General features: G+C 39.6%; 2 protein-coding genes across 5 annotated transcripts in view; both read left to right on the forward strand.

Annotated features, from left to right (window-relative positions):
• Positions 1–11,316, forward strand: part of znf608 (zinc finger protein 608) — a 66,057-nt gene extending 54,741 nt beyond the window's left edge. For both annotated transcript variants that reach the window (XM_005730609.1, XM_005730610.1), the window contains exons 5-9: positions 295–772; positions 2,065–2,234; positions 3,554–3,701; positions 5,115–5,171; positions 7,462–11,316. In XM_005730609.1, the coding sequence (XP_005730666.1) occupies positions 295–772; positions 2,065–2,234; positions 3,554–3,701; positions 5,115–5,171; positions 7,462–7,481 (873 nt within the window). In that variant the 3' untranslated portion in view covers positions 7,482–11,316. The remainder of the gene's footprint in view (positions 1–294; positions 773–2,064; positions 2,235–3,553; positions 3,702–5,114; positions 5,172–7,461) is intronic.
• Positions 11,317–11,846: 530 nt separating this feature from the next.
• The window catches only part of cep120 (centrosomal protein 120), a 31,644-nt gene continuing 19,781 nt past the window's right edge, over positions 11,847–23,709 (forward strand). The window contains exons 1-10 of one of the 3 annotated variants that reach the window (XM_005730606.2): positions 11,847–12,087; positions 12,996–13,152; positions 14,228–14,342; positions 14,441–14,585; positions 17,333–17,481; positions 19,526–19,723; positions 19,802–20,026; positions 20,318–20,540; positions 20,623–20,812; positions 22,200–22,349. In XM_005730606.2, coding sequence (XP_005730663.1) covers positions 12,039–12,087; positions 12,996–13,152; positions 14,228–14,342; positions 14,441–14,585; positions 17,333–17,481; positions 19,526–19,723; positions 19,802–20,026; positions 20,318–20,540; positions 20,623–20,812; positions 22,200–22,349 — 1,601 coding nt within the window. In that variant the 5' untranslated portion in view covers positions 11,847–12,038. The remainder of the gene's footprint in view (positions 12,088–12,995; positions 13,153–14,227; positions 14,343–14,440; positions 14,586–17,332; positions 17,482–19,525; positions 19,724–19,801; positions 20,027–20,317; positions 20,541–20,622; positions 20,813–22,199; positions 22,350–23,709) is intronic. The other 2 variants (XM_005730608.2, XM_005730607.2) reach the window with 2 other exon arrangements.

A 23,709-nucleotide genomic window follows, 5' to 3' on the forward strand; every position in this document is an offset into this window, starting at 1 on the left:
GGGCCGCCGCAACAAGAAATTTTCCACCCCTGTTAAAAAGAAAATGTGCAATGAAAGTCATAAATTTGCTTTGCTTTTCCTCCAAAAATCCCAAGAGACAAAGAGATAACATTTAGACTTAATCCAAAAAAAGGCATTTAGTTTTAGCCCTTCGACTACCCGTGTAAACACAAACTGGGACAGACGTGGACTGGAGTTGAACCAACCCCAAAATGACTCCCACCCACCACTGTTAACAAAGAATTATAGGGGAAACACTGCAAGTAGCACCAACACTTGTCCCCATCGATCTAGCCCTCAGACGGCCCCACCTGGGCTCACCGCCTCGCTCACAGCAAATACTCAGAGCTACAGAGTCAGCATGGGGAGGAGGCTGAGGAGGGCGAATCAGACAGTGGAAAAGAATGGGGAGCTACCATGGAGCCTGCCGGAGCCAAGATGACTTCAGGAGGAGGAGGTGGAGGAGAAAGAGGAGGAGTTGTGGGTGCAGATGCTAAAAAAGCCAGGGTCCATGCACCGCACGATCTCCCGCCTGCCATCGACACGGAGGATTCAGACAGGCTGGAAGGGCTGGATGATCAGGGCCAGGAGCCAATGGGAGGGCTGTCTGAGGAGTCACAAAGTGCCCGGGCGGCAGTTTCTCCTCCAATGACCCCTCAGCAGCCCTACATTCAGTACCAGCACTCCTCCTATCAACCCTACCTGGCAATGTGCGAGAGCAGTGGGGGCTCCTACAGAGGGGTATCCCCAACCCTGGTCCACAATTACCCAGGTAAGACTGAGTGAAGGTCGGAGTTAATGTTAAGGGCGTAGTTCAACATTTTGGTAAATATGTTATAAGAGCTCAGAAGACAAAGGCAGAACAATGCAAAAATTAATCTAGGGAACTGTTAGCTATTTACCTCTGTTTCCACCATTTAGTCTCGGCTCAGCTAAGTAGTTTAGCTAAAGTTCTTGTTTACACTTATACTTGCGTATTCACATTAAAATACAGTTGAGTGCTACATCTGAAACATTCAGTATGAAGTTTAAGCTGAAGCAATAACAAGAATTGATGTGCTAGTTGAAACTGAATCACTGAAAGGCTTTTAAATTAGTGAAGATGCATAGTTACATAGTATTAGCCATCATATGAGTTTTACCTGCTGTCATTCAGCAAATAAAATACCCTTCACTGATTACAGAGGCTGGTGTTTATCTGGCATGTCGCATCAGGTTTGTACCAGGAAGATGAGCTGACTATAAAACAGTCAAGCATTTCTTCTTTGTTCCCCTCACACAAAAAGAAGTGGGTTGTTCACTTGCCTGTGCAGTCTGAAGTGCATACACTTGCACACATCACATAGGTTATGCAGTGCTCCGCTGCACATAGTCTAATCTCCCAACACTTTGTGAATACTGAGAATATCAGTGAACATAACTGAGCAATATATAAATTTGCTTCTCTGGTGAGTCACTCATTCTTCATTCACAGCTGATGACAGCTCAGCCTCAGCAGGATGGCTGGGGGTCCTTTGTCTGAAAGGATATTGTCACACAATGCTGCCCCCTATACTGGAGTATATACTGGAGTATGAAAGGCAACTGCAACAGCAGGCCTTTATTTATGAAACTGAATTCCAATTCACAACATAATCTCTCATATATATTGCGTCTGTTCATTCTCCTTGTTCATGTACAGCAAAAGATGAGTTTGCTTAACATGCAAAACTATATTAAGAAATTTTCTTGATTATTTTTGGCTTAGTTAATTCTTTAAAGCCTGAACCATGAAATAACTGTCAGAAAATTGAGTGTTTGGTGGCAAATCATAAATATATCAATTTGCATATATGAGTTTTAGTAGTGTCACATAGCTACGTTGTGTATTTCTTAAAAATGTAAAGTGCAATTCATTTAGATTTATAATAAAGTTTAATAAGTGCAAGTATAAATATCATATATATCATGTTAAGTATTGCAAATGAATGTACTGGTTTGGAGTTGGTAATATAATTTGTATTTTTTATAGATATGTAAAGTTACTGTGTGCCTGTTTCTTTGTTTCTGTGTTTGTCGTCATAGGTTTTCATTATCCTCTGTACGGTAAGACAGCAGGCAGGGAAGAATCGGAGGTGACACCACCCGGCAGAGGAGGAGCGGTGAGCAGCAAGCAGAGCAGCGACTCATCCTCATCCTCAGCCATGGAGCTGCTGCAGCAGCAGAGCCATCAGTATCACGGAAAATCACCTGCTGTGAGAGGCTTTACTGCCACATCCACACTGCAGCTCACAGCGACACACTTCTGATGTTTGTTTTCCTTCACACGACACAGATCTGATATCTTCCTCAGACAGGAAAAACACCTCAGGGAAAGATAAAGATGGGGGTAAAAATGGTAGACTGCTTTGATTCCACTCTGCATTTAAAGCAGTCACTCACGAAGACCATCACATAACATCAGCGTGGCATAAACATGCCTTATAAACCCCTAAATAGGAAACTATTGTGATGACCTCAACACATACATGTGCAAAGAAGGTTTTAGGATTATTTTTATAATCAGGTTATTGTTTTGTTTTTCCTTTGCAGACAAAGCAACAGAGAGTGAGAGGAAAAATATACTAAAAGCCCTGCATGTGGGTGTCCCGCAAATGATTTGTTTCGTAAAGACTGGACTTATTATATTAATAAAGTTCAGCCTGGAAACCACAAAGTAAAGCCGGCAAAATGTTGACTGTATAAGTTAACTGTCTGATGGATTATATTTCTATTCCATTAAATGAGTGTTTAGATGTGCCCTAGACAGTTTTAGCCTTTGTGAAGTTTAACAGTTAAAGAAAAATAAAATCATTTGAATATTAGCACACTTAGAAGTCTCATTTTTTAACAAGTTTAAGGCGCATATATTAAAGCTTAAAGAACCAAAAATGTTTTACAGTAGCCTGCAGGTAACAGGAGAAAAGCAGGAATCAAGTTGCATCTAACACAATGTACGCAACAAAACATGCACAACTTTTGACTTTACTTTTCGACTTCAGACTGACACTAAAACCTATAGATGCTCCTCCTACATCATGGTTTGTGGTCCACAGGCTCTTCCAGGATTGGTAAGGGTATTTTGGCTAGTCTGTAAGTGGTGGCTGCTTATCTCATATATAACATCTCCCAACCTGAACTTGGATTTTACTCATTAGCTTCTTATTATAGGCCTGAATATGTGTGTATTTAAACACTATCACCATGCAAACTTGTTAACAAAGGCATGACTGTTTCAGGATGTCGTGTCTTACATGGGTCACTTCAGAAGGCAGAAACAAACCTTTTGCTGTTTGCTGAAAAATTCATAGAGATACAATTTTGCAATTTTTTCTTAAGCTTGGCAAAATTAGCAAAGATAATTCTTGATTTGATTTTGTCAATATAAAATAACTTCTCTTGGCATGATGTGAATGTAATAAATCAAAATAGTGATCACATCTAAAATCTTATGGAGACAGAAAAGTGAAAGGCACAGTGTAAGCGTGTGTGTGTATGTCTGTATGTGTTTGTGCGTGCGTGTGTGTGTTTGTAGCCTGGTGAGAAGGGATCCCCTGAGGGAGAGAGAGAGACGGAGAGAGAGAGGAACCATGTGTCATTCGCCCGACACCTCCACACACACCATCACACACACCTGGGTATGAGCTACAATCTGATGTCAGGACAGTACGACATCTACCAAGGTATGAATCTGCAAAACAAACGCAGACAGTGTTTAGATAATGAGATATGCTATACAAAATAACATGTTACTGGAATCACATTACATTTTTCTGTAACATAGTAATCACATTACAGTTATGGTGTTACTTGCATTAAGAAAGTTCCTCAGTTACCTACAGGATTGATGGATTTCAAAATAAAAAAATCAAACGTGCATTTTATTCCTGCACATACTACAATTAGATGACTTCACATCATGTGCAGGGAGGCAAAAATTAGTTGAGTGGTTGCAAGTTTTCAGGAGTGGACACATCAATAATACTTCTACTCTAATTGCACAAAACGGGTGAGAAGCTAATATTAAAGTGGAAACAGACTAAAAAGCCGAAAAAGCTGTTGCTAACGTGACTCCTTTTTGCTGATTTTCAGCTTTGTTGTCAACCTGATGTTTGCTCTTAAACACTGAAAACATATTTTGTGTGTTTGTCCTGGGTAGGATAGAGATTTGTATCATTGTGTGGGGCTACAGCCTAAAGTGAGATTTAAGCTTCTGTGATAAATCTATGCGATAGATGCACCACAAACCTTTCTGAATCCCTGTGCTTTAACTTACGCCATAACCTCACATGCATCTCCCTAGAAATGTAACAAGATGTCACATTAACAGAGATTGTAATCAACTGTGAATTGCTCATCCTGTAGACCAGCGGTCCCCAACCTTTTTTGCGCCATGGACCGGTTTATGCCCGACATTATTTTCATGGACCGGCCTTTAAGGTGTCGTGGATAAATACGACAAAATAAAACTAGTACCGGTACCGAAAAAAAGAAGATTTATTCATAACACACGTGAAAATACTCAGGAAAACCGAGTTAACGATAAAAACGATAACAAAATAACGCTCAAAACCGATAAAAACCCTGAAAACTATACATTTCACACCTGAGCCTCAACTCTCGCGGCCCGGTACCAAACGACTCACGGACCGGTACCGGTCCGAGGCCCCGGGGTTGGGGACCGCTGCTGTAGACAATGGATCAATTCAAAGAGAGAATCTTCAGCACCAAGTAGTGTATTAGCAGTGGAACTGCAGAGCATTGCATGCACACAACACACACATGGTGGCAACAGTGTCGGCCACTTGAGTGTACTACGACGTAGGCTCTAAAAGACTTAAGTCACACATTACTCTCATACTGTTAATTGGTAATTATCTGACAGTGCATCTCAGGCCATGCAAAGCATACGTGATGTCACAAAGGAGAAGCTGTATTAGATAAATGACTTTCCTCAGGTACCAGCTGAGGAATGTAGTTCATTACCTGTTTCAAAAAGTAAAGTACTGTGTAATACATTACCTTTTTTTGAGTAACAACTCCAACATTGATCACAGCTGACTCTCTCTTCATGTTCCTATTCCTATGTTTTTAAGGGTTGAGCTCCAGGTCGCTGGTCTCCAGTCAGCAGGTGTCAGGGCACTCCTCAACTGGTACGTTGGAAACACACACTGAAATTATGTTAAAGCTTCACTGGTTCCACCTGGGAAACCAGGGTAAATGGACCAGAACATCTTTAATACATAGACTAGACATCTTTGTTGAGACTTCCTTGTACAACTTTGATTGAAAAGGGTGGAGCAGCATGGACTCATTGTTGGGATACTGCTCTTTAGTCTCTAATTCACTGTCTTTAAAGATCTTGATATACTGCACATATATTTATCGTTTTTGCCTGCTTTTATTGTTAGACTTTATATATTGCTTTAGTTCATTTTTTATTATTTCTTTTCATGTACAAGTTCTTAAAAGAAAGGTTTATGTCACCCTAATAAGGAGACAAATTAAGCACAACTGCTGCTTAGATTTTTAATGCAGATTGCCTTCAAATCACGGAAGCATTTTCTAAGTTAGCTTGGATATTAATACTGTAAAAACTAGGCCCATTTTTGTATTAAAGCTCTGGCACACAGAGTACTGAAGTGGCCAGGGTGTTGTTTTACTGCTGAAATTACTCATCATTTATGTGCAGAATATCCTGTTCTGCTCTCAGTGTGGCTCACAGACTCATAAATTATCTACCAGGTTTTCATATCATGAAATGAATTGGCTAAAATTTTCTCTCATAAAATGCAAACTGAGAGCAAAACGAGCTGGACAATTGTCTCATTTTCATGCCGTCTGCCAGGTCAATAAATCTAATATCTGAAACTTCTCTGCTGGGAATAACAGCTCTCTGCTTATTCGGCTGTGCGACACTCGTACCTCGTTGCTGAAATTATCCTCCAGTAGATCATTACCCTCTCTCCAGTGTTTTCCATATACTTTCATAAACCATATATCACCATGTTTGCTTAAAATTGTGAAAATATTCCAGAGGGAACCTGACAGGCAGTTAAAAAGCTTAATGTGATGATTACAGTACTGCTGCAGACACTGCAGTTGTCTATAAATGTAAATTGCTGTGAAATGGAGGAGATTAACAGCAGTGATGGCAACAGTGGAGGCACACAGCTGCAGAGAAATGAAGAATATCCACGTTTCTCTATAGAATCCAAAAACAGGAGCAATTTGTAATCTTCCTGGAGTGACATCTGCAGATCATGTACCAATTATCTCTGTTTTTCCTTCAGGTATTAAAGAGTTGTGTTACAAAAAACTACTTGAAAGAACAAATAATAAAATGCCCCTTAAAAGAGATCCTATTTCGATTTTACTGGCTTTCTGTTATATAAATATACTGTTGCAAGGAGATCCTTAATATGGTCATCTCAGGCACATATGTCCCACCCACCCGACGTTTAAAACTTCTTTTTGTAAGTGGACAGTAATCAGGAGAAGGCTGGCTTAAATGTGTCTTTTCTAATCATCTTTTTAAGAATTTAGCAAAAAAGTTCCCGCCAGTATCGGCATCTTATCAAATGCTGTATTAAGTTGTATTGAGATATTTTCAGGATGTGTGCTAGTCATTAATTTATTTTTTAGCTGCTCCCACAGAAATGGGTGTTGCTTCAAGGTTACACTGACTCACTGTGCCATCTTGTGGTACAAATTGGTACTACACGAAAGTAGAGCACAGCCCCAGTTCAGCTTCAGTTGATATCTCTTCAGCATATATGTGTGCGGGTCATAAAGATGTAGCAGTTGAATCTTAATGTTCTTTTCAAAGCTTTAGTTAATTCTGAAAAGTTTGAAGTTGGTGTTAAGCACAAGAATTTACAATAAGTACCTTTAACGGGAGAGTCACCTTCAATGAACAGGAGTGAAAACATCTTAATGTCACACAGAGGATGAACTGAGGAGGCTGCACCAACGCCCGGTATAATTAAAATTTGATTAATCATGTAAAGTGACTCTATTAGCTTTAAAGAATAAAAATACAAAGTGAAACAATCATAATCTGTCCTATTTATAGTTTACATGATTCAGTGTCCTCTGAGAGGAGGAAGAATTTTTATGGACTATAACAACTATTCATGCAATGTTAGGGATATCATTAACATGAGATAACAACAAGTAGATGTAGCCAGTTTTATGGTATGTTTACACATTAAGAAGCAGGTTGTCCACCCTGGTTCTTGAAAAACATGACAGAAAGCACAACAATGCTGCATTAATTTTAATCATAGCAGTTAATAGGCAGTGTTTGTAATTGAAATTGTGTTGTCAAATCTAAACAGGAGGCCTGACTGTTTTCACCCAGCACAGATGCATCTCTACTTCTGTTCAGCATAAATCCTAAGTGTAGTAAAGTTTACCTTTTTTTTTTCCCTGTCTCCACAGACAGCGAAGGGAAGAAGTAGGACCATGTGACCACGTCTCACATGAGGAATGGCAGATTTATCAGACATCAATTCCATGGTGTTGAATAAGCTTCGCCTCGCTGAGAGGCAGAGAACAAAAAAGAAAAAAAAAATCAAGAAAAAAAAACTTCTTTCATTTCTTACTAATAAAAGAAGAACCACTTTTATAACTCATCACAGAGGAACTGATGAGCTGACAGCAGGACGGGAAGCAGGACCAGGACCTGTTTGAGGACGAACTACCTGTATAAATCCAGAATCACTGACTTTTAGAGCTTTTGGTTTTACAGAGTTTTGACAGAAGCAGGTGGCATGTATGAAACAAAACATCCCAGAGCGCCGTGCACTCAGCCCAACCAGGGCTGTGGTACTTAACTTTAGAAATGCACAGTTATTGTCGTGTATTATGATGATGATATGACTGAATGTATTGATGATGACTTACACTTTACCACATTAGTGTGGATCTGTTTGTTTTTTTTAAATGGGACAAAAACAGCATTAGGAAGCTAAAAAGTCTATTATTATCCTTATTATTCTCATTATGATTATTGAAGTGGAAGTCCTCCTCCCTCCATAGTGCTGACGCTACATTTGTATTACTAACCTGTAACTTGAGCGTAACCATGTTGATTGTATTGTCTTTATGTGAGAGTAAACCTTCACATTGACCTGCCCAGTGCCATGTAGGAACCCAGTGGTGTATATATTCTGTACAGATTCATGGCAGAGCACTAACATGCTTTATCGTACACTATGTTGATCTCCATCAGCCGTGTATGGGAGCAGAGGGCAGAGCGGGGACGACCGGCAGGAACAGAGCCACTGTTTATCTCGCTGACTTCAGTTTATCTGCAGCACATGCGGTGATGTCATTGGTTAGACTGCATACGTGATGAATACAATCAGTTCGCCCCAGTTTGTGCTTCTTATGAGTGGCAGTGTGCCTGAGGGATGTTAGCGTCTGTGAAATATCTTCACACCTACTGGATGCACTTTCATTATTTGCGTACAGATAGTTTTTCAGGTGTGCTATATTTAGGCCACTGTTGAGTGAAGTATAAGTAACAGATGATTTCTTTTGAACGCATTGCAAATCTACATCACATTCATCTGAGCTTTGTACATCAGAGAAGGACATGGCCACTGTGACTTCCTTTACTTTTGAAGCTTCACCTTTACCATTTTGGTCCCCACCATGTTAGTCTGTTTGGAGTTCATATTTGGCCTCGGGAGTGGGGTGCTAAGTTATCAGCTAGCTAGTTACATCCATAGACTCTAACAGTGCAATGCACAGACACAGATATCTGCTAATTAGTGCTATATAAGAGAAATTTACATAGCACTAATTACTAACTATAACTTAAGCACAATTTAATTTTATTTGCACGAGCATGTCCTGCGCAGCAGGTCATACAATGTAGAATGTATATAGAGTTTTGTTAAAAATGTTTCAAATGGCACCAACGGCACAAACACAGTTGAGAGATCCAGTTTAGAGACTCCGATTAGGAGAAGAGGTGCAGGCTAGCAGACAGTGATCAGGTACAGCTACCTGGGTTGGCACACCTGCCAGCCTTAACAAAATCCAAAGCTGAGCAGAAAAATTGATTCATCCCTTATAGAGTTCTTATGAAAGAGCAGAATTAACTAATTTTATAGCTAAATTTTTTGCAGGAGCATTGATTCATTTTGGAGCTAGCCTCCAGCAGCTATTAGAAAGACTGCAATTCAACAGCAGCATCGCATGCATGTTTTTGCATGCACGAGCAAGCCAGACTGATAAAACCAGCGAAAACAACAGTGTTTAGCAGCGGCTATGAGTAATATAGAGATCGTGTTTTCAAAAGCTGAATTGTTTTTTGAGGCATGCTCAGGGTCCATCTAACTGAAGTTCTGGAGCTCGCAGTCATGTCAAATACAGATTACTCTAAAAGTCTATAAATAGACTAAAAAAATGCAAATTAGAACAGTTATAGTTTGATCTACTGTGAAAGATCACATGATATGTGACATGATACGTCTAATCTGATGAGCTCAAGTTAAACAGCTTGGAAAGAGCAAACGTCAAGGCTTAATGTCAAAGTGATTTTGAAGTCAGATGTACAGACTGGGGCTTATAAATTCTGTTGTTAAAATACCTCTCTGTGAAGGATAAGTCCAGTGAACGTTTTCCTTTCTAATGGAAATTATTTACAATAACCTCGAGGCTGTCTGAAACATGGTATTTTCACTCAGGTAAAATAGTGAGTTGATGGCAAAAAACCAAAAACAATAACTGGCACCGATTTGTTTATCAAATGGAACGACTAGATGCAGACTGTGAACTTGGGGTTGACTTCTGTTTTCTTGTTATTCTTTTGTTTTTTCACATTGTGCATTAAATCATTGACTTGCATGAGATTCTGCTCAGTTTCGATTACAACATTTTGCCATCTAAACAGTTTTTAGATGCATACAACAGAATATTTTAAGATTCTTGGGCTCTAGGAAAAAAATAGTTGATTTGATTACAATATTTATTTTCAATGACACTTACAGTGATAGAAAAGTTGCCAGAAATATCTAATGAGATCAAATCTGCACTCAAATAATGAAAAGTGGATGCACACTGGAATGATCCTTTTGTTGAAATGCCCACATTTGTATTGTCAGTGATGACTGTGGGGACATACTGTATATGTGGAGTGCCACAATCCTTCGCCCTGCTCGTGCTCTTGCTCCCATGCTTTCTACAAGTTAACTAGCTCACAGCAGAGTCCCTGATAGACACAAAGGTCTGACTTTACCATTGGTGTTGTACCACTGCCAGCTTAAATAAGGTTCAGTAGATGCATGTATGTTTACAGATGATCCAAAATTTGTTCAAAACTCACTGGAGAACTACTGTCAGAGTGATAATGTTTATATCTGGCATATGTGCTTAAAAAGACCAACAGTAGACCTCTAATAGGCTGTTTCCGCAAATATAGTTTCAGGTTGTCAGTCAAGCAAATAATCCAAGGCTTATTTCACCAGCCCTCTGATCCAAAAGCCTCTGGATGGTCAGCTATTATCAATAGCCACCATGTCAAGAGGATTATGGCTGAGAGTGAGGGCCAGTTAATGGTTTCGATATCAGCTACAGACTCAGAACAGTTCCAAGTATGACCAGTATGATCTCCAAAAATTTGGAAGCACTGACTAATGACTATTGGTTTAGGCTAAAGACATGAGTAGCTCAATATCACAGTGCTGCAGTATGTGTATTTGTGTGTATTAATTAGACAATAGCCTTTATATGAAAGGTGAATCAAATAGATCAAATATCACAGAAAATTGGAGATCACAAAGTAGTGACAGCCATTAGATTAAATGGCCCCCTTATATAATTAACAGAATAATCATGTTTTAACAAATGAGCACTCAACAAACGATTGTGACTATAACCTCGCCAGGAAAGTGTGCACTGGGGTTATAACCCTACTGAACAGTAGGGGGCTTCCTTTTTGTATAATTGTATTTATTATAAATAACCTCTTGTGGCCCCTTGACTGACGACATCATCCCAGTGGTCTACCTTGTCTATGAGTAGCTCTGCCTCACTCACAACACCTTACCTGCATAGTATCAGTGATCATTCTATTACTTGAATATAGTGCTATGAACTCTGTTTACAAGATGCTGTCAACTTTTGGGAGACACAGTGTTGTCTTTAAAAGGCTGCTTGGTATGTTCAATTCATCCACCTGGTATATCCAGTTATTCACACACTGAAAACGTACAAAAACATGAAACCTGCTGTTGCTTTTTTATACTGTATATGCCTTAATTCATATGTTTGGCAATCATGATTAAAGGATGTTTATATACATTTTTGGTCAGTGAAGGGTTTTTTTTGTTTCTTTCTTTCTTTCTTCAGGATATTTGTGTTTCAACAGCATGTTGACCATTGGCTTTTTAAATGTTTGAAAAATAACTGTGTGAAAAACAGTTTTATGTGATGAAGTGTAACACCTTGCATATGACAGGCAAACATCTGTCCTCTGTAAGGTACAAGTGATTTATAGGGTCCTGTTGCTAACATAATGCTTTCAAAATTAACATTTTCAATCTATAGGGAGTAAATTTAAATAAGTAAACCCACGCTGGAAACTAAATGAAAATCAGTTATATTAGAATAAAAAAAAAATCAAAACTAAATTACAAAATACTCAGAAAACACAAAACTATAATAACTCTGGTAGTAATAGCAGACGTAGCAGTACTAGTGGTAGTAGTAGTAATAGTAGTAGTGGGTAACTTTTACTGCAGTTCCACCTCCAACCAGCATGAGGTGCTAAGAACTCGGGCGCCTTTATCATCACTTCCTCTTTGAAAACAAAATGGGTGGCGCCAAAGCTTGACAACAAAGCGGCTGTTTGCTGCCTGTAACGGTCGTACAGTTATTCTTTATGTAAACTACGTTTCTTTACCTTGACATCTTCGTCAAAACTCAGCTGAGCAGCGGCGGGAAGGAGAGTTTTCCCATTTTGAATAAAACTTTTTTTTTCACTTCCCTGCTGTACAAATGTCAACATGGCTGCGAAGACTGACCAACTTCTCATCGTTCTGTCCATTCTGGAAGGTGAGCGATTTAAAGAGCTGGATATCCTCCGATAACCCTCCTACATTGGAGCTACCAGCCATGTTTGCTTATACGTGACGTATTTGACTCGTTGGTACCACAACTGCAGCCGTTTAACGGGTGTTGTTAGTCCCATGGGGAAAAGCCGAACCTGTTGCTGCTGCAAGTGTTGGTGGTGATCTCAGGTCGGTGAATTAAATCCAGGCTGAGGAGGCATTAAGTGTTTGCTGTTCGAATGACACGCCCTAAGCTGGTGAAGCAGCTATTCCTGTCACGGGGGACAGTATAGAAGCCACGTTAATGTCATTTATGCTGAGAAAGCTTCTTACACCTATGACTTTCTATGTCATCGTTGAATTTGCAAGTTATCACATTGTGTTGATGTTTTGATGAATTTAGGCTTTCAGCGATAATGCATCAGTATTCTGATTTGTGACTCAGCACATAGTAGATAGGGTGGCCAGGTGCAACACCCCATGTGGGAGTTCACTGCTTTCTGTCTCTTGTCCACCTGTTTGGCCTTTGTTGGCCTTTATATGATTTCTTTAAACTGTTCTTTTTACAAGGTGGAGTAGTTATACAGCACACATCTTTAGTGACATTCACAAACAAGAATTGAATGCAAGAGTTTTAAATTATTTCGAATTAAAAGGCCAAATTTACCATGACATTAATGGCCAGCTCAATTAACGAATAAGTCATAGTCACATATTGATTTAGACGTCATGATCATTTAATACAGCTACTTAGATAGATGGTAAAAAGTAAATGGACTGATTCTTATATAGTGCTTCTCTGCTGTGTACATCAAAACCTTTTGATGTACACAATAGAAAGTGGGACAAAGTAGAGAATTGATCAGCATCTGTGTAACCAGTGTGTCGGAAACACTTTGTGTCAATCCCTAGGTCGTCACTTCCCAAAGAGTCCTCGGCTCAGTCTGGTGGTTCAGGCGAGCTTTGATGGAGAGCAGCTGGCCACGGATCCTGTAGAGCACAGAGAGCAACCGCAGTTCAGCACCGAGCTGGCCTGGGAGCTTGACCGCAGGACACTGCACCAGCACAGGTTAGATATCATGTGTTTTTGAAACTTTTTAATCACATCCTGGGCTCTATGAGCAATTTAATATTTTTGATCTCATGATACAGCTGTTATTTTCATCATAGATTTATACAAAAGGTCTTTGTCGTTGGATACATTTTTCCAGCCCTGTCCATGTCTATCTTTTATATTGTCTGTTCTGTCAATACGCAACTTGACTCCACCCACTGTGTTTAGCTGCGATGCTTCTTTGCTACATGCTTGTAAACAGTGGAAGCATAGCACATTCTACTGGATTTACTATGTGATGACGCGACTGTTTTTTTTGAAAATTATGTTGAGGTTAAAGTTGTGGTAATATTGTAAAAATCGAATTATTATTATTATCTAATTATTTAATTAAGAACCACAAAATACTAATATTAGAACAATTTCCATTAAATTACAGTAGGTTGAAAAGATTGACTGTAGAGCTGCAACCACATGCCTCCATAGACTGTATATAAAAGATGGACAAGCCAAGTGTAGAGTTACTTGGAACTGCAACCTTGGAAGAAAAATTACACCAACCAGGGACCAAAAAAGGTTTTTGATGCCTGTACCTAATGCTCTGCCTCTTCACAACTGTACAGAGGCTGATTATTGTTATTAATTTTCCATAATTCACATGTTTGGACTTTCTTAAGACTTAAGTCAAAGAGGTTTCTGTTTGGCTAGTTCATGATTCACTGGTTATTTTCTCATTTAATCGTTTGAGCAACGAGGACAAAACATAATTAGCCAATGTTTCTTTTTTCGCCTCACCTCCCAAATTGTTACAATAGATAACTACTACTCCTCTCTGAGCCTGGCCCTGGTGGAGGTCTTTTCCTGTTGAAAGGAAGTTCTTCCTTCCCTTTGTCCCCAGGTGTTCGATCACAGCAGTTTGTCTGACTGTTTGGATGTTCTTTCTAATACTTTTGATTTGTTAGGCAGCTACCTTTTGAAGTATTACAGAAAACAAATTTTCTCTCAAACCACAAAAAAAACTTTCTAAAGTAGGGTTGTGAAAATGTTAGCCGAGTCACACTAATGCCTCTTGATGGCCTTGTCTCTTCAGACTGCAGCGAACTCCCATCAAGCTTCAGTGTTTTGCTGTTGACCCTGTCAGCAAGAAAAAAGAAAGCGTCGGCTACATTGTCATTGACCTTCGATCAGTTCAGGAGGTCAAACAGGTGAACGTCTTCTCTGTCTGTCTGTCTGTTCAGAGGTGCGCTGGTAGAAGATTTGATATGCAGGGCTGATGTTCTGATAAATCTGTTGTGTGTATCAGGAGTCACGCTGGTATCCACTGCTCAGCAGTAAGTACACCAAACAGAAACCTTCCCTTCTGCTCAGCATGGTGTTGGAGAATGACAACAAGCCCTCTGAACCTTCACCTGATAGGTTCAAAGCCAAGAAGGCCCCGCCCCGACAAGGTGAGCTCTCCCAGCTCTCTTTCTTTTGTTTTCACCTTCCTTGGTTTTATCTTTTCTCTATTTAACTGTATTACTTGTGTTTGATGGTGATGAGCTGGAACAGTCTACATTTTAATAAACTATTTTTCTTTCTGAAGTCCAGTCGGACTCTGTGCTGAGTCGTCACTGCTGTGCCATATTCCTGCCTTAAAGAAACTTAAAAGAATCAGGGCAAAAGACAAAGCTTGGGATTTTATTTTCCTTTACCATCCTTCTATAAAGTTACTGCTTACTGTTTAGGTTTTGGTCACCCTCAAATATAAAGTGTGAGTAAGAAGAAAAAGGTCCAGCTCTTGGCTCAGTTGTAGAGAAAACACTGACTCATGTTTGAAATCTAAGAAGGGAGAATAGTGGGTTGGCAGCATACATGGAGCCTAAATCCAGAGTTTTTAATGTGTAAAATCCGTCTCTATTTAAACCAGGCATACTTTTAACCTCCTCCAGGGTTCTAGATGTGAAAAAAAATGAAATTTTTAGAAATTCTTGTCTTTTTTTCTGACAATGACAGACAACTCCAGAGTTTATCCATCATTTTGACAGATTAGTGCACTGATGGAGGATCTGGTGTAACTTTTACTGACATTGTAAAGAACAGTGGCCTGATGGTCTGTCTCTTTCATAACATAACATAGCATTAGTCATGTGTCATGTTAGTCATTACAGGGTCATAGCTGCAGAAGGAGCTCAGATTGTGGGATTTCCGTTCTGTGAAGTGAGCACTTGTAAAATCATAAAGTCGCACATTCAGAAAATTGAATCTCATCATTTCTCTGGGAAAATATTCCCAGTCTATACAGTTGAGCCTCGAGCTGAAGTTCACTTAGTTCATATTTGCCTGTTAAAGTGCACTGACTGCGAGGGCTTTGTGTTTCGGCTGTTACTGCAGGGGGAAAAAATCATAAGGGAGCACTCAGTCTATGTTTCTGTTTACGATTTACTTATGAGGGTGAAGAACTACTATTCTATTACTCATTACATTTAAAACAAATATAATATTTTCATTGAGATTATCACAGTTTATACTTAGTCTAAATGCTATGTGCCGCTTTTTCACAAGATTGCATACACAAGTAGGTAATTCAGAAAATGAATAAATATATTTTTACTGAGAATGGTTGCAGCTATTGATTATTTTACTAATCGAGTAATCAACTGATTATTCCGTCGATTAATCGAGAAGTCAGATAAGAAATGCTTTTGTTTTATTAATAAGAAATAATAAACATTCAAAAGACAAAAAGCACGTCTTTCAAAATGAACTTTTCATTGTTTTCTATTTTAGAAATTGTAATGCTTTAAAGTTTAACTGCATATAACGTCTGTCAGAAAAAAATAAATCCTTTGATTGTATTTATGTGCCATATTAAAACGTAATTTAAAAAAAAAATATATAAATATTATATATTTTGTATAAATAAATACTCTCAAGTGCAGTCAAAGCTAAATAAAATAAGATATGTAAGCAATTTGTACTCTTGCTTCTTGGAAGGTTTTCTGACATTAATATGAGGCAAGTGTTTGTGTGCTTTTGACAACAAGTTAATGATGTAGATGTAATAATAATTCAGCGTTCTACCTAACAGGTCAGTGGTTCAGAGTTTATTGGTCCATGTACATTTTTATTGGCTTGCTGGGAAAAAAAGCTTTTACTTTTATGAATATTTTTTATTCAGTTTTTAAAAATATGAATGCAATTTAATTAACACAGTATTTTGTATTATTTCATTATTAATCTGAGGAATTGAAAATGCCCCCCTGTAGACTCACCCTGTGTGCTGCAGGCATCGCGCCACGTAAAATAAGACGTCTGTCGTCAGTCTTCAGGAAGCTGTGTGATTTAAACATCCTTTCAGACCAAGTTAACATTCATCTGCATATTTTAATACAACTTCTGGAGACTTACTGCAAATTTATTTGCTGTGTAAACCAAACGGCAGTGGATGGAGCAGCTACAAAGTTCTTCATGTCAGAGTTTGCTGACCAGGTGGTTTGAAGAAGGACGTTAGCTTTTTCCCAGGAAAGGTTTTAATGGTAATTCCAGGATATTTTGGATGCTAGAAACACGTTTTCTTTCACTCAATCTGAGCTCACCTTCTCAGTCACGGTGGTGTGTGTGTATGTGACAGTGTCATCATCACTGCTGTTGTTGTCTTATCAGTGTTTTTGTTGTGAAAAACTGGGGGCTACGTTTTATTCATCCGTTGCTCCTAAATAAGGTTCAGTTGCAGGTCTGTTTTTAGTAACAAATGTGAATGAAACGCTCGCCTGCTCATTGTTTAACACAAGGGCGTGCTAAAGAGCCGTGCTTTTACCTAAGCATTTAGTTTATTGTTGCAGCCCTAACTCTGAGTCCTTTTTGCTGCCAAGTTACTGTAACAACCTGTTCTGACATCTCAGTTTGTACACTTCAGATCTGAAAATGTGTCTGAGGTGAACATTGCTCTATTTAGAGTTAAACTTCTGTTCACACAGTTCCTGGTTTGCAGCCATGATGTCTTGCTTGTGGTTTTGTACAGTCTCACTTCAGGCTCAGCTCCGGTTCTTGTGTAAGCGTTGCTCTGCTACCAGCAAACATCAGAGAGGAATAATTGGTGGTTTCAGTGAATAAAAATAAAACTTGTGGTTTCTTCACATCTGCAACCTGTAAGATTTTTGTTTTTGCTCTTTTATTTACTGCTTGTTTTGATCTCCTTGTTATGCTGGTGTAGGTTCCTCCTCGGTGACCGATCTACTCCCAGAGAAGCTGGAGGCCATACTGATCCCAGACCAGGGATACCATCAAGTAGGGCCGGCAGATCTTTGCACCGACATGTTTGTCCTTTCTGTCACCGTGGCCTTCGCAACCAAACTAGAGCAGGTAAAGACCGAACTCTGACCCTGATGCCTGTCTGATCACGTCAGACCTAAATGTTGAATTGTTATTGCTTAAGATAATGTAGCCAAAGTGATGTCACACCCACAAATTTCCAGTATCTGGACTAAAGTTTGATAACAGAAAATGGAGAAACACTCTTTTTCTTGGCTCGCTCGTATGTTGTCACTGCTGCATGGGTTGTTTCTGTTTCCACGTGTCAGATAATGATGATAAACCCAGCTGACAGCATCCCCAGGCATGCTATTTGGGGTCATCTAAAGGCACTCTGGGAGAAGCTGAGAAAAGTATTAAAGAAATAAAAGCACAGCAGTTTTCTCAGAATGACTTCTAAAATATGGATGAAGAATATCACAGGTGGTTATTGTTGTTGAAAGATTACTGCTTCATCTCTTAACTGCTCCTACAGGGACTGCCTCCTTTGGAGTGTCATAATAAGAGAGCAAAGACACTGAGTATCTCACTGCCAAATTAAACCAATCTCTTCTCCAACCATTGCAATTAGAATTGTTTTCACATTACACGCTGCGCAGCATTAGTTATAAATCTTAATTAATGTGTAGTTGGGGTGTTTTCATTTTATAGCTTAATGTGGCAGTAATTCTAATCTTGGATGTTTAGTATAACTATTAATTAATGTCATGCATATATTAAACATACTAAAACTAATAAATGAATTGAAAAAACATGGCTGTGGTGTCAGGGGCCCAGATTAGCAGTTGCTTTTAAATGTAAAGCCAATCCCTGCTGGCCTACAGCCTCTCCCACAAGATGTCTGCAGGTGGCAATAAGAGCCCTGCAAAGAAACGAGGGAGAGCTGAAGCTGATAACCAAATGACGTCCCAGAAACCCGAAAGCAGAGCGGGTGAGAAAAAACAAAGGAACCTGCAGGCACCCATTAATTGTCCTTCTACTGGTTCACCAATGGGAGCCATTTTCAATTATTTCATGCGCTGTAGATTTTTTGACCAAAAGCTCTCGTTTTTATAGCAAAAATAAAGGCAGAAAAGTAATCGTTTTATCCCCAGAAGCCAAAAATGTAATTAAATGGAAATCCAATTAGTCGACCAGCCCTGCAAAGAAGAAAGGAAGCGCTGCATGGCTCTGATGGCTGATGTGCTCTTCAGTGAAACAGATAAAATAATAAAAAAACAGAATTCAAGAAGTACTAGCAGGGGTTCTCTATAAACAAATAAATGAATGTCATATTGACAATAACTCACTGTTGAATAGCCTAAATGTAATCAGATTTTTAATTTGAATTGACGACTGTGTTGCAGTGGTTTGCACTGCTACATCACAGCAGCTGTCGAATCCAGCAGCTGTCTTTCTGTGTACAGTTTGCATGTTCTCTTTGTACCTCTCTGGCTTCTCTCTGGCTTCTCAGGCTTCCTCCCCCACAGTCAAAACACATGATGTGATCCCAAATTGGTCATAGGTGTGTCTTTGAGCCTGAAACTGTCCAGGGTGAATTCTGCCTCTTGCTGGATGACAGCTAATTTAGGCTTCAGCCCTCCGCAACCTTGACTTGTTCAGCAAGAACTACCATGAGTGAAAGAAAGCCTCTGGCTATTGAAATATATCTAGAGAAGTAAATCTTGAGAAATGTTCTGTAGAGGAACATGTGGAAGGACCATTAACACTTGCAGCTGCCTGTTTTCTCTGTCGGTGTACTTCAGGGTCACGCAACCGAGTAAAGTCGTTTGACTTTTGCTAACATTTTCTTAAAAACTGTATGTTTGAGTTAACTATCGATTAATTAAAAGGGAACTTCAAGTATTTATTCATATTTAACTTTAAATGGATGTTTTTTTATGAAAATCTGCAGCTTCTGTGGGAGTTAAAATTGTTATAAAACAGTTCTTCAATAAAATAGTAAAATATATATAACTCTATAACGTTATCACACACATGCACACACTCGTATTTTACCATCATGCTGACTGAAACTGAAAAATCATCTTCACATGTACATGTAGACTTTAAAAGAGAATCCTTTAAAACCAGAAATGTTTTTGTTTCACTGTAGTTGGTCCCCAGCACCATGAAACTGTCAGCGGAGGGCTCAGAGTTCTTCTTCTACTATTCTTTACTGGGGAACGACATAACCAGCGAGCCTTTCCACAACCTCCTGAGTCCTGACTTTGAGCCTGAGCGCGCGTCTGTGCGCATCCGCAGTAGCAAACAGATCCTCAAAGCCTTCCTGTCTCAGCAGCCCAGTTTACAGGTGAGTGCCTGACTGGGAGCTCCTGCCTCCCAGTTACCTGCTGTGTACCTGTATGTCTTAGTCCTTTCTCTTCCTCAGATCCACCTGTGCTGTGGGAATCACTCTTTGGGCAGCACTGACATTTCTCTCTCAGCTCTGGCTGGTATTTCCACGGATCTGGATAACAAAGCAGCGACACTAGAGGGAGCCTTTCTCCTGCAGCCTCCGAAGCGAGTCAAGCATACGCTGCCTGCTCTGCCCACTGACCTGCAGCCGACTCTGGGAGTGGCTGTAACCCTGAGGAGGGAGGAGGTCACACTGCAGGTAAATGAAAACAAGTACTCAGAGTTTAATTTCTAAAACATTTATGATTGGGATGTTGTCAGCTCTAAATTATATGAGATGAATGAAGGATGAATCTTTGCGCTCACAGCAATTTGGAGGGAGAGCAGAACTCTGCATAGAGCTTCAGACTAGATTTCATGTGTTTCTTTACCACTGTGATTTTATAACTTCCTGATGCATTGTTTGTTTTTGTTATGCTTTATGATGGACCTGAGTTGTTGTCTGATTATCACACTACATATCATGCTGCATGGTCTTGTGTCCTTTCAGCAGTCTGTGGGGAATAAAGAGGCTAATGGAGCGCTGTCTCCTGCTGTTCCTCCTGCTGAACAGAGACCTCGAAGCTCTTCTCCAGTCCATAAGCCTGCAGGGTCTCCTCCACATCCTGGTCCTCGCGGTCCTCCTCTCCCTCCTCCTTCATCTCATACAGAGAGCGAAGCAGAGAGTCTGCTGGATGAGCTCCGGCACGGCAGAGAGCCAACAGGATTGGCAGGTAAGACTTAAAATAAGCAGCTGTCATTTTCACACGAGAAGTTTGAAAGGTTTAGAGCTGAAGTTTGTTCACTGGTGTCCAGCTACAGATTTGGAGGCTCCAGCATCGCTGCCCAGACAGCCTGAGGCTGCAGCGGATGGTGGAATGTCATCCGTCAGTGTTTCTGCTCCCAAAGTCTCCATCCCCCCCTCCGCTCATCACTACTGCTTCTCTCTGGACCTTCGCAGCCTGGGAAACCTCAGCTTACCCCACCCCATTGCTGCTACGCTCAGGTGAAACACTTTATCTGCTCTCAGCTGTCAGAATGAGTTTTTCCACATACGGTGCTGTGCAGAGATTTTAGGGAACTTTAGATGTTCACATTAATATCTGTCAAACACTCAGCAGCATTGAGCCTGAGTCAGGAGGAAGCATTTTAATTTCCATTCAGTTTTATTTGCATGGTGCCAAGCATTAGAAATTGCAGCTTGTTTACAACAACAATTAAAAAAAATTTGTCAATTGAATTGATAAGAATTTAGCGATTCTGATGCCATTATTGATATTACTTGTTAATTCATATCCTTATCGATTCTCACGGGGTTCTCATTGACTCTGCCTTGAGAGTCATCACCATCACTAAGCAAGATATCGAAGACATTCGATTCTTGCAAATTAATTGCATGCTGTGGGTCGAAGGTTTGTTGGAGGTATTTTTCCTCTTTTTTCTGAGTCATTACTGGTTTTACAAATAATGCAGTGCGTTACTTAAGTATTTACTGGAGAAATTAATTACACAATGTGATGCATTAGTTTCTTGTTTCTCCGTAAAGTCACCTGAAATGCATTTTCTCATAGTTACATTTTACAATATAAGGCAATAGGCCACACCCCAACATACCAGCACCTAATGCACTATCCTAATGAGCACACACGTGATCTTTCTCTTAGTATGCAAGCACAACACCGGCAACACAAAACAAACATGAAAACCAGCACAAAGCGATCGCCACAGTGATTCTACTTTAGAAACATTAACAGGTAGAAACTGAGGCTGTAGCCTGAGTGGTCATCTATTTGTTAGCTGTTGAGGTTCAGGGTCTGGCTGCATAACTAAAATTTCTGGGCCTAAAGTTGTTATTAATGAAATACACAAATTATTTGCATTAAGAACCTACAAATCCTGTCTGCCATGATTTTGTTCCCATATAAAAAACAAGCCCAGTTGCGACTTGCAATCATGCAATGCTATCAGTGCCGTTAAACCTGTTTATATGTTCTCAAAAACCATAAGATGTAAACTACCTGCTAAGTATCTTGAAAACTGGGTTAATGGGGGCAGTAACGATTTTTAATTGTTAACATGTACAAATAAATGTACTGATTTTACCTTTAGTGCTTTAAAGGTCTGTATAAGTGTGGATGGTTAATTTATCAACTGTTCAACATAGAGGAAGTAGTTTTCCTGTATTTTACTCACAATCATCACTTCTAACAGTTTATTTTAAAAAATCAGTTATAACAAACATGCCTTTAAAAAAATTATTATCGTAAGATTTCGTGGACTTCTGTCTGGTGTTTGATTGAGATAATTTTCTATTTAGGAATCCATCCAAATATTTAGTGCAGTGGTTTTAATTTTATCTGTTCATTGATGGTTGTATATTTGTCACACTTCAGGTACTCCTACCAGTTCTTCGGCAGTGCTGCTCCGATCATGACTAACCCTCCTGTGGAGCTGCAGAGGAACACGGAGGTGTCTCTGCCTCAGTCCTACTGCGCCTTCGACTTTGCTGCCCTGCCACAGCAGCTACAGGAAACCTTCAGCAGGTAGGGAAAAAACGTCATTCTTCCATCAAAATTTAAAGAAGTGCAGCTATTATTGCAACTGATGGACCCTGTTTTTAATATCATGCTTTAAACATATGGAAGGAGATCAAATGTTGATCGCAGTTAAATAATTCACTTTCATTCAGTATCAGTAAATATTATCAGGAAAAAATATTCAGTGTAACTTACCTTGTATAGTTATAAAGGTCCAGTGGTGATATTTTTAATGATAACACAGTAAAACATAAATAAGTGCAAAGAAACCATCTCACCTTCATACATTATTTAAACAAAGCTGAGCTGTCGGGTTTATCGTTGGTTTGCTCTTTGTCCTCCTGGTTGAGGGATCAGCTCTCTGACTCTGTGTCAGCCAACAGGCACAAAACTCTTCTGATGGAAAAATAACTCCAGACCTATTATAATGACAGCTCGAATAGTGTTTCCTTTTAAGTTATCATCTATAATTATCTTTTCCTTTTACTTCAAAGTTTGTTTTTCATGACAGTATAAATGACATAAATGGGTGAAAAATTAAAGGAAAAACCTGAACCATTGAACCCTTCAGTGATTTCCTTTTTCTTAGTTCTGCTGTAGAGAACATTTTGCTGTTATGTTTTGTGACACCTTTGAGGGAATGGTCACTGCAAATGAACATGATGCCCTTTTTTTTAATTTTTAAATCCTGTCCTGTCTGGCAGCTTTTACAATCAGAGTTGTGATCTGAGTGCACTGTGGTGCCAAACACATTTTGCTTTTCCAAAAACAGCTATATAAAATCTTTATAGCCTCCTTGTGTTCATGTGAATCTTTTATCTGATTATTTATTCATTTCCTTTTGTGTTATTTCAGTTATTACATTATATGTGATAAAGTATGACACTGTGTAAGGTAGGACAGGCAGGGGAAAAAGTGTGTGTGGGGGGTATAATAATAGGATGGAGCACAAATAGAAATGAACAATGTATCGACACCTGCTGCACCTGTAAGAAAAACAAACATACAGCACCTGGAACACAAAAATGAGAAAATATACTAATCACCTGAGAGATGTTTATGTGTATTTGTCATGAATTGACTTGATAATGAGGGTGGGAAGCTGCAGTAACAACCCCACGAGAGAAACAGACAGATGGAACCAGGGCAACTCTCCCATCCAAGACCCTGAAGAGTACTGAGGACCCAAGGCCACACATCACTGCGACATCCGCGCATCCATCCAAGGAGAAGAAGGATGGAGGCCCCAGATGGGGTGCCCATGGCCAAAGGGTGAGACTCCCAGAGGCAATAGGCAGTGGACCTGCTAGAGGCCGGCCACCCTGTTATAAGTTGAGAACACAGTCACCCAGCACGCAGCAATTCC

The sequence above is a fragment of the Pundamilia nyererei genome, unplaced genomic scaffold, assembly GCF_000239375.1.
Source record: "Pundamilia nyererei isolate P.nyererei 1_Seehausen unplaced genomic scaffold, PunNye1.0 scaffold00038, whole genome shotgun sequence".
Classification (NCBI taxonomy): domain Eukaryota; kingdom Metazoa; phylum Chordata; class Actinopteri; order Cichliformes; family Cichlidae; genus Pundamilia; species Pundamilia nyererei.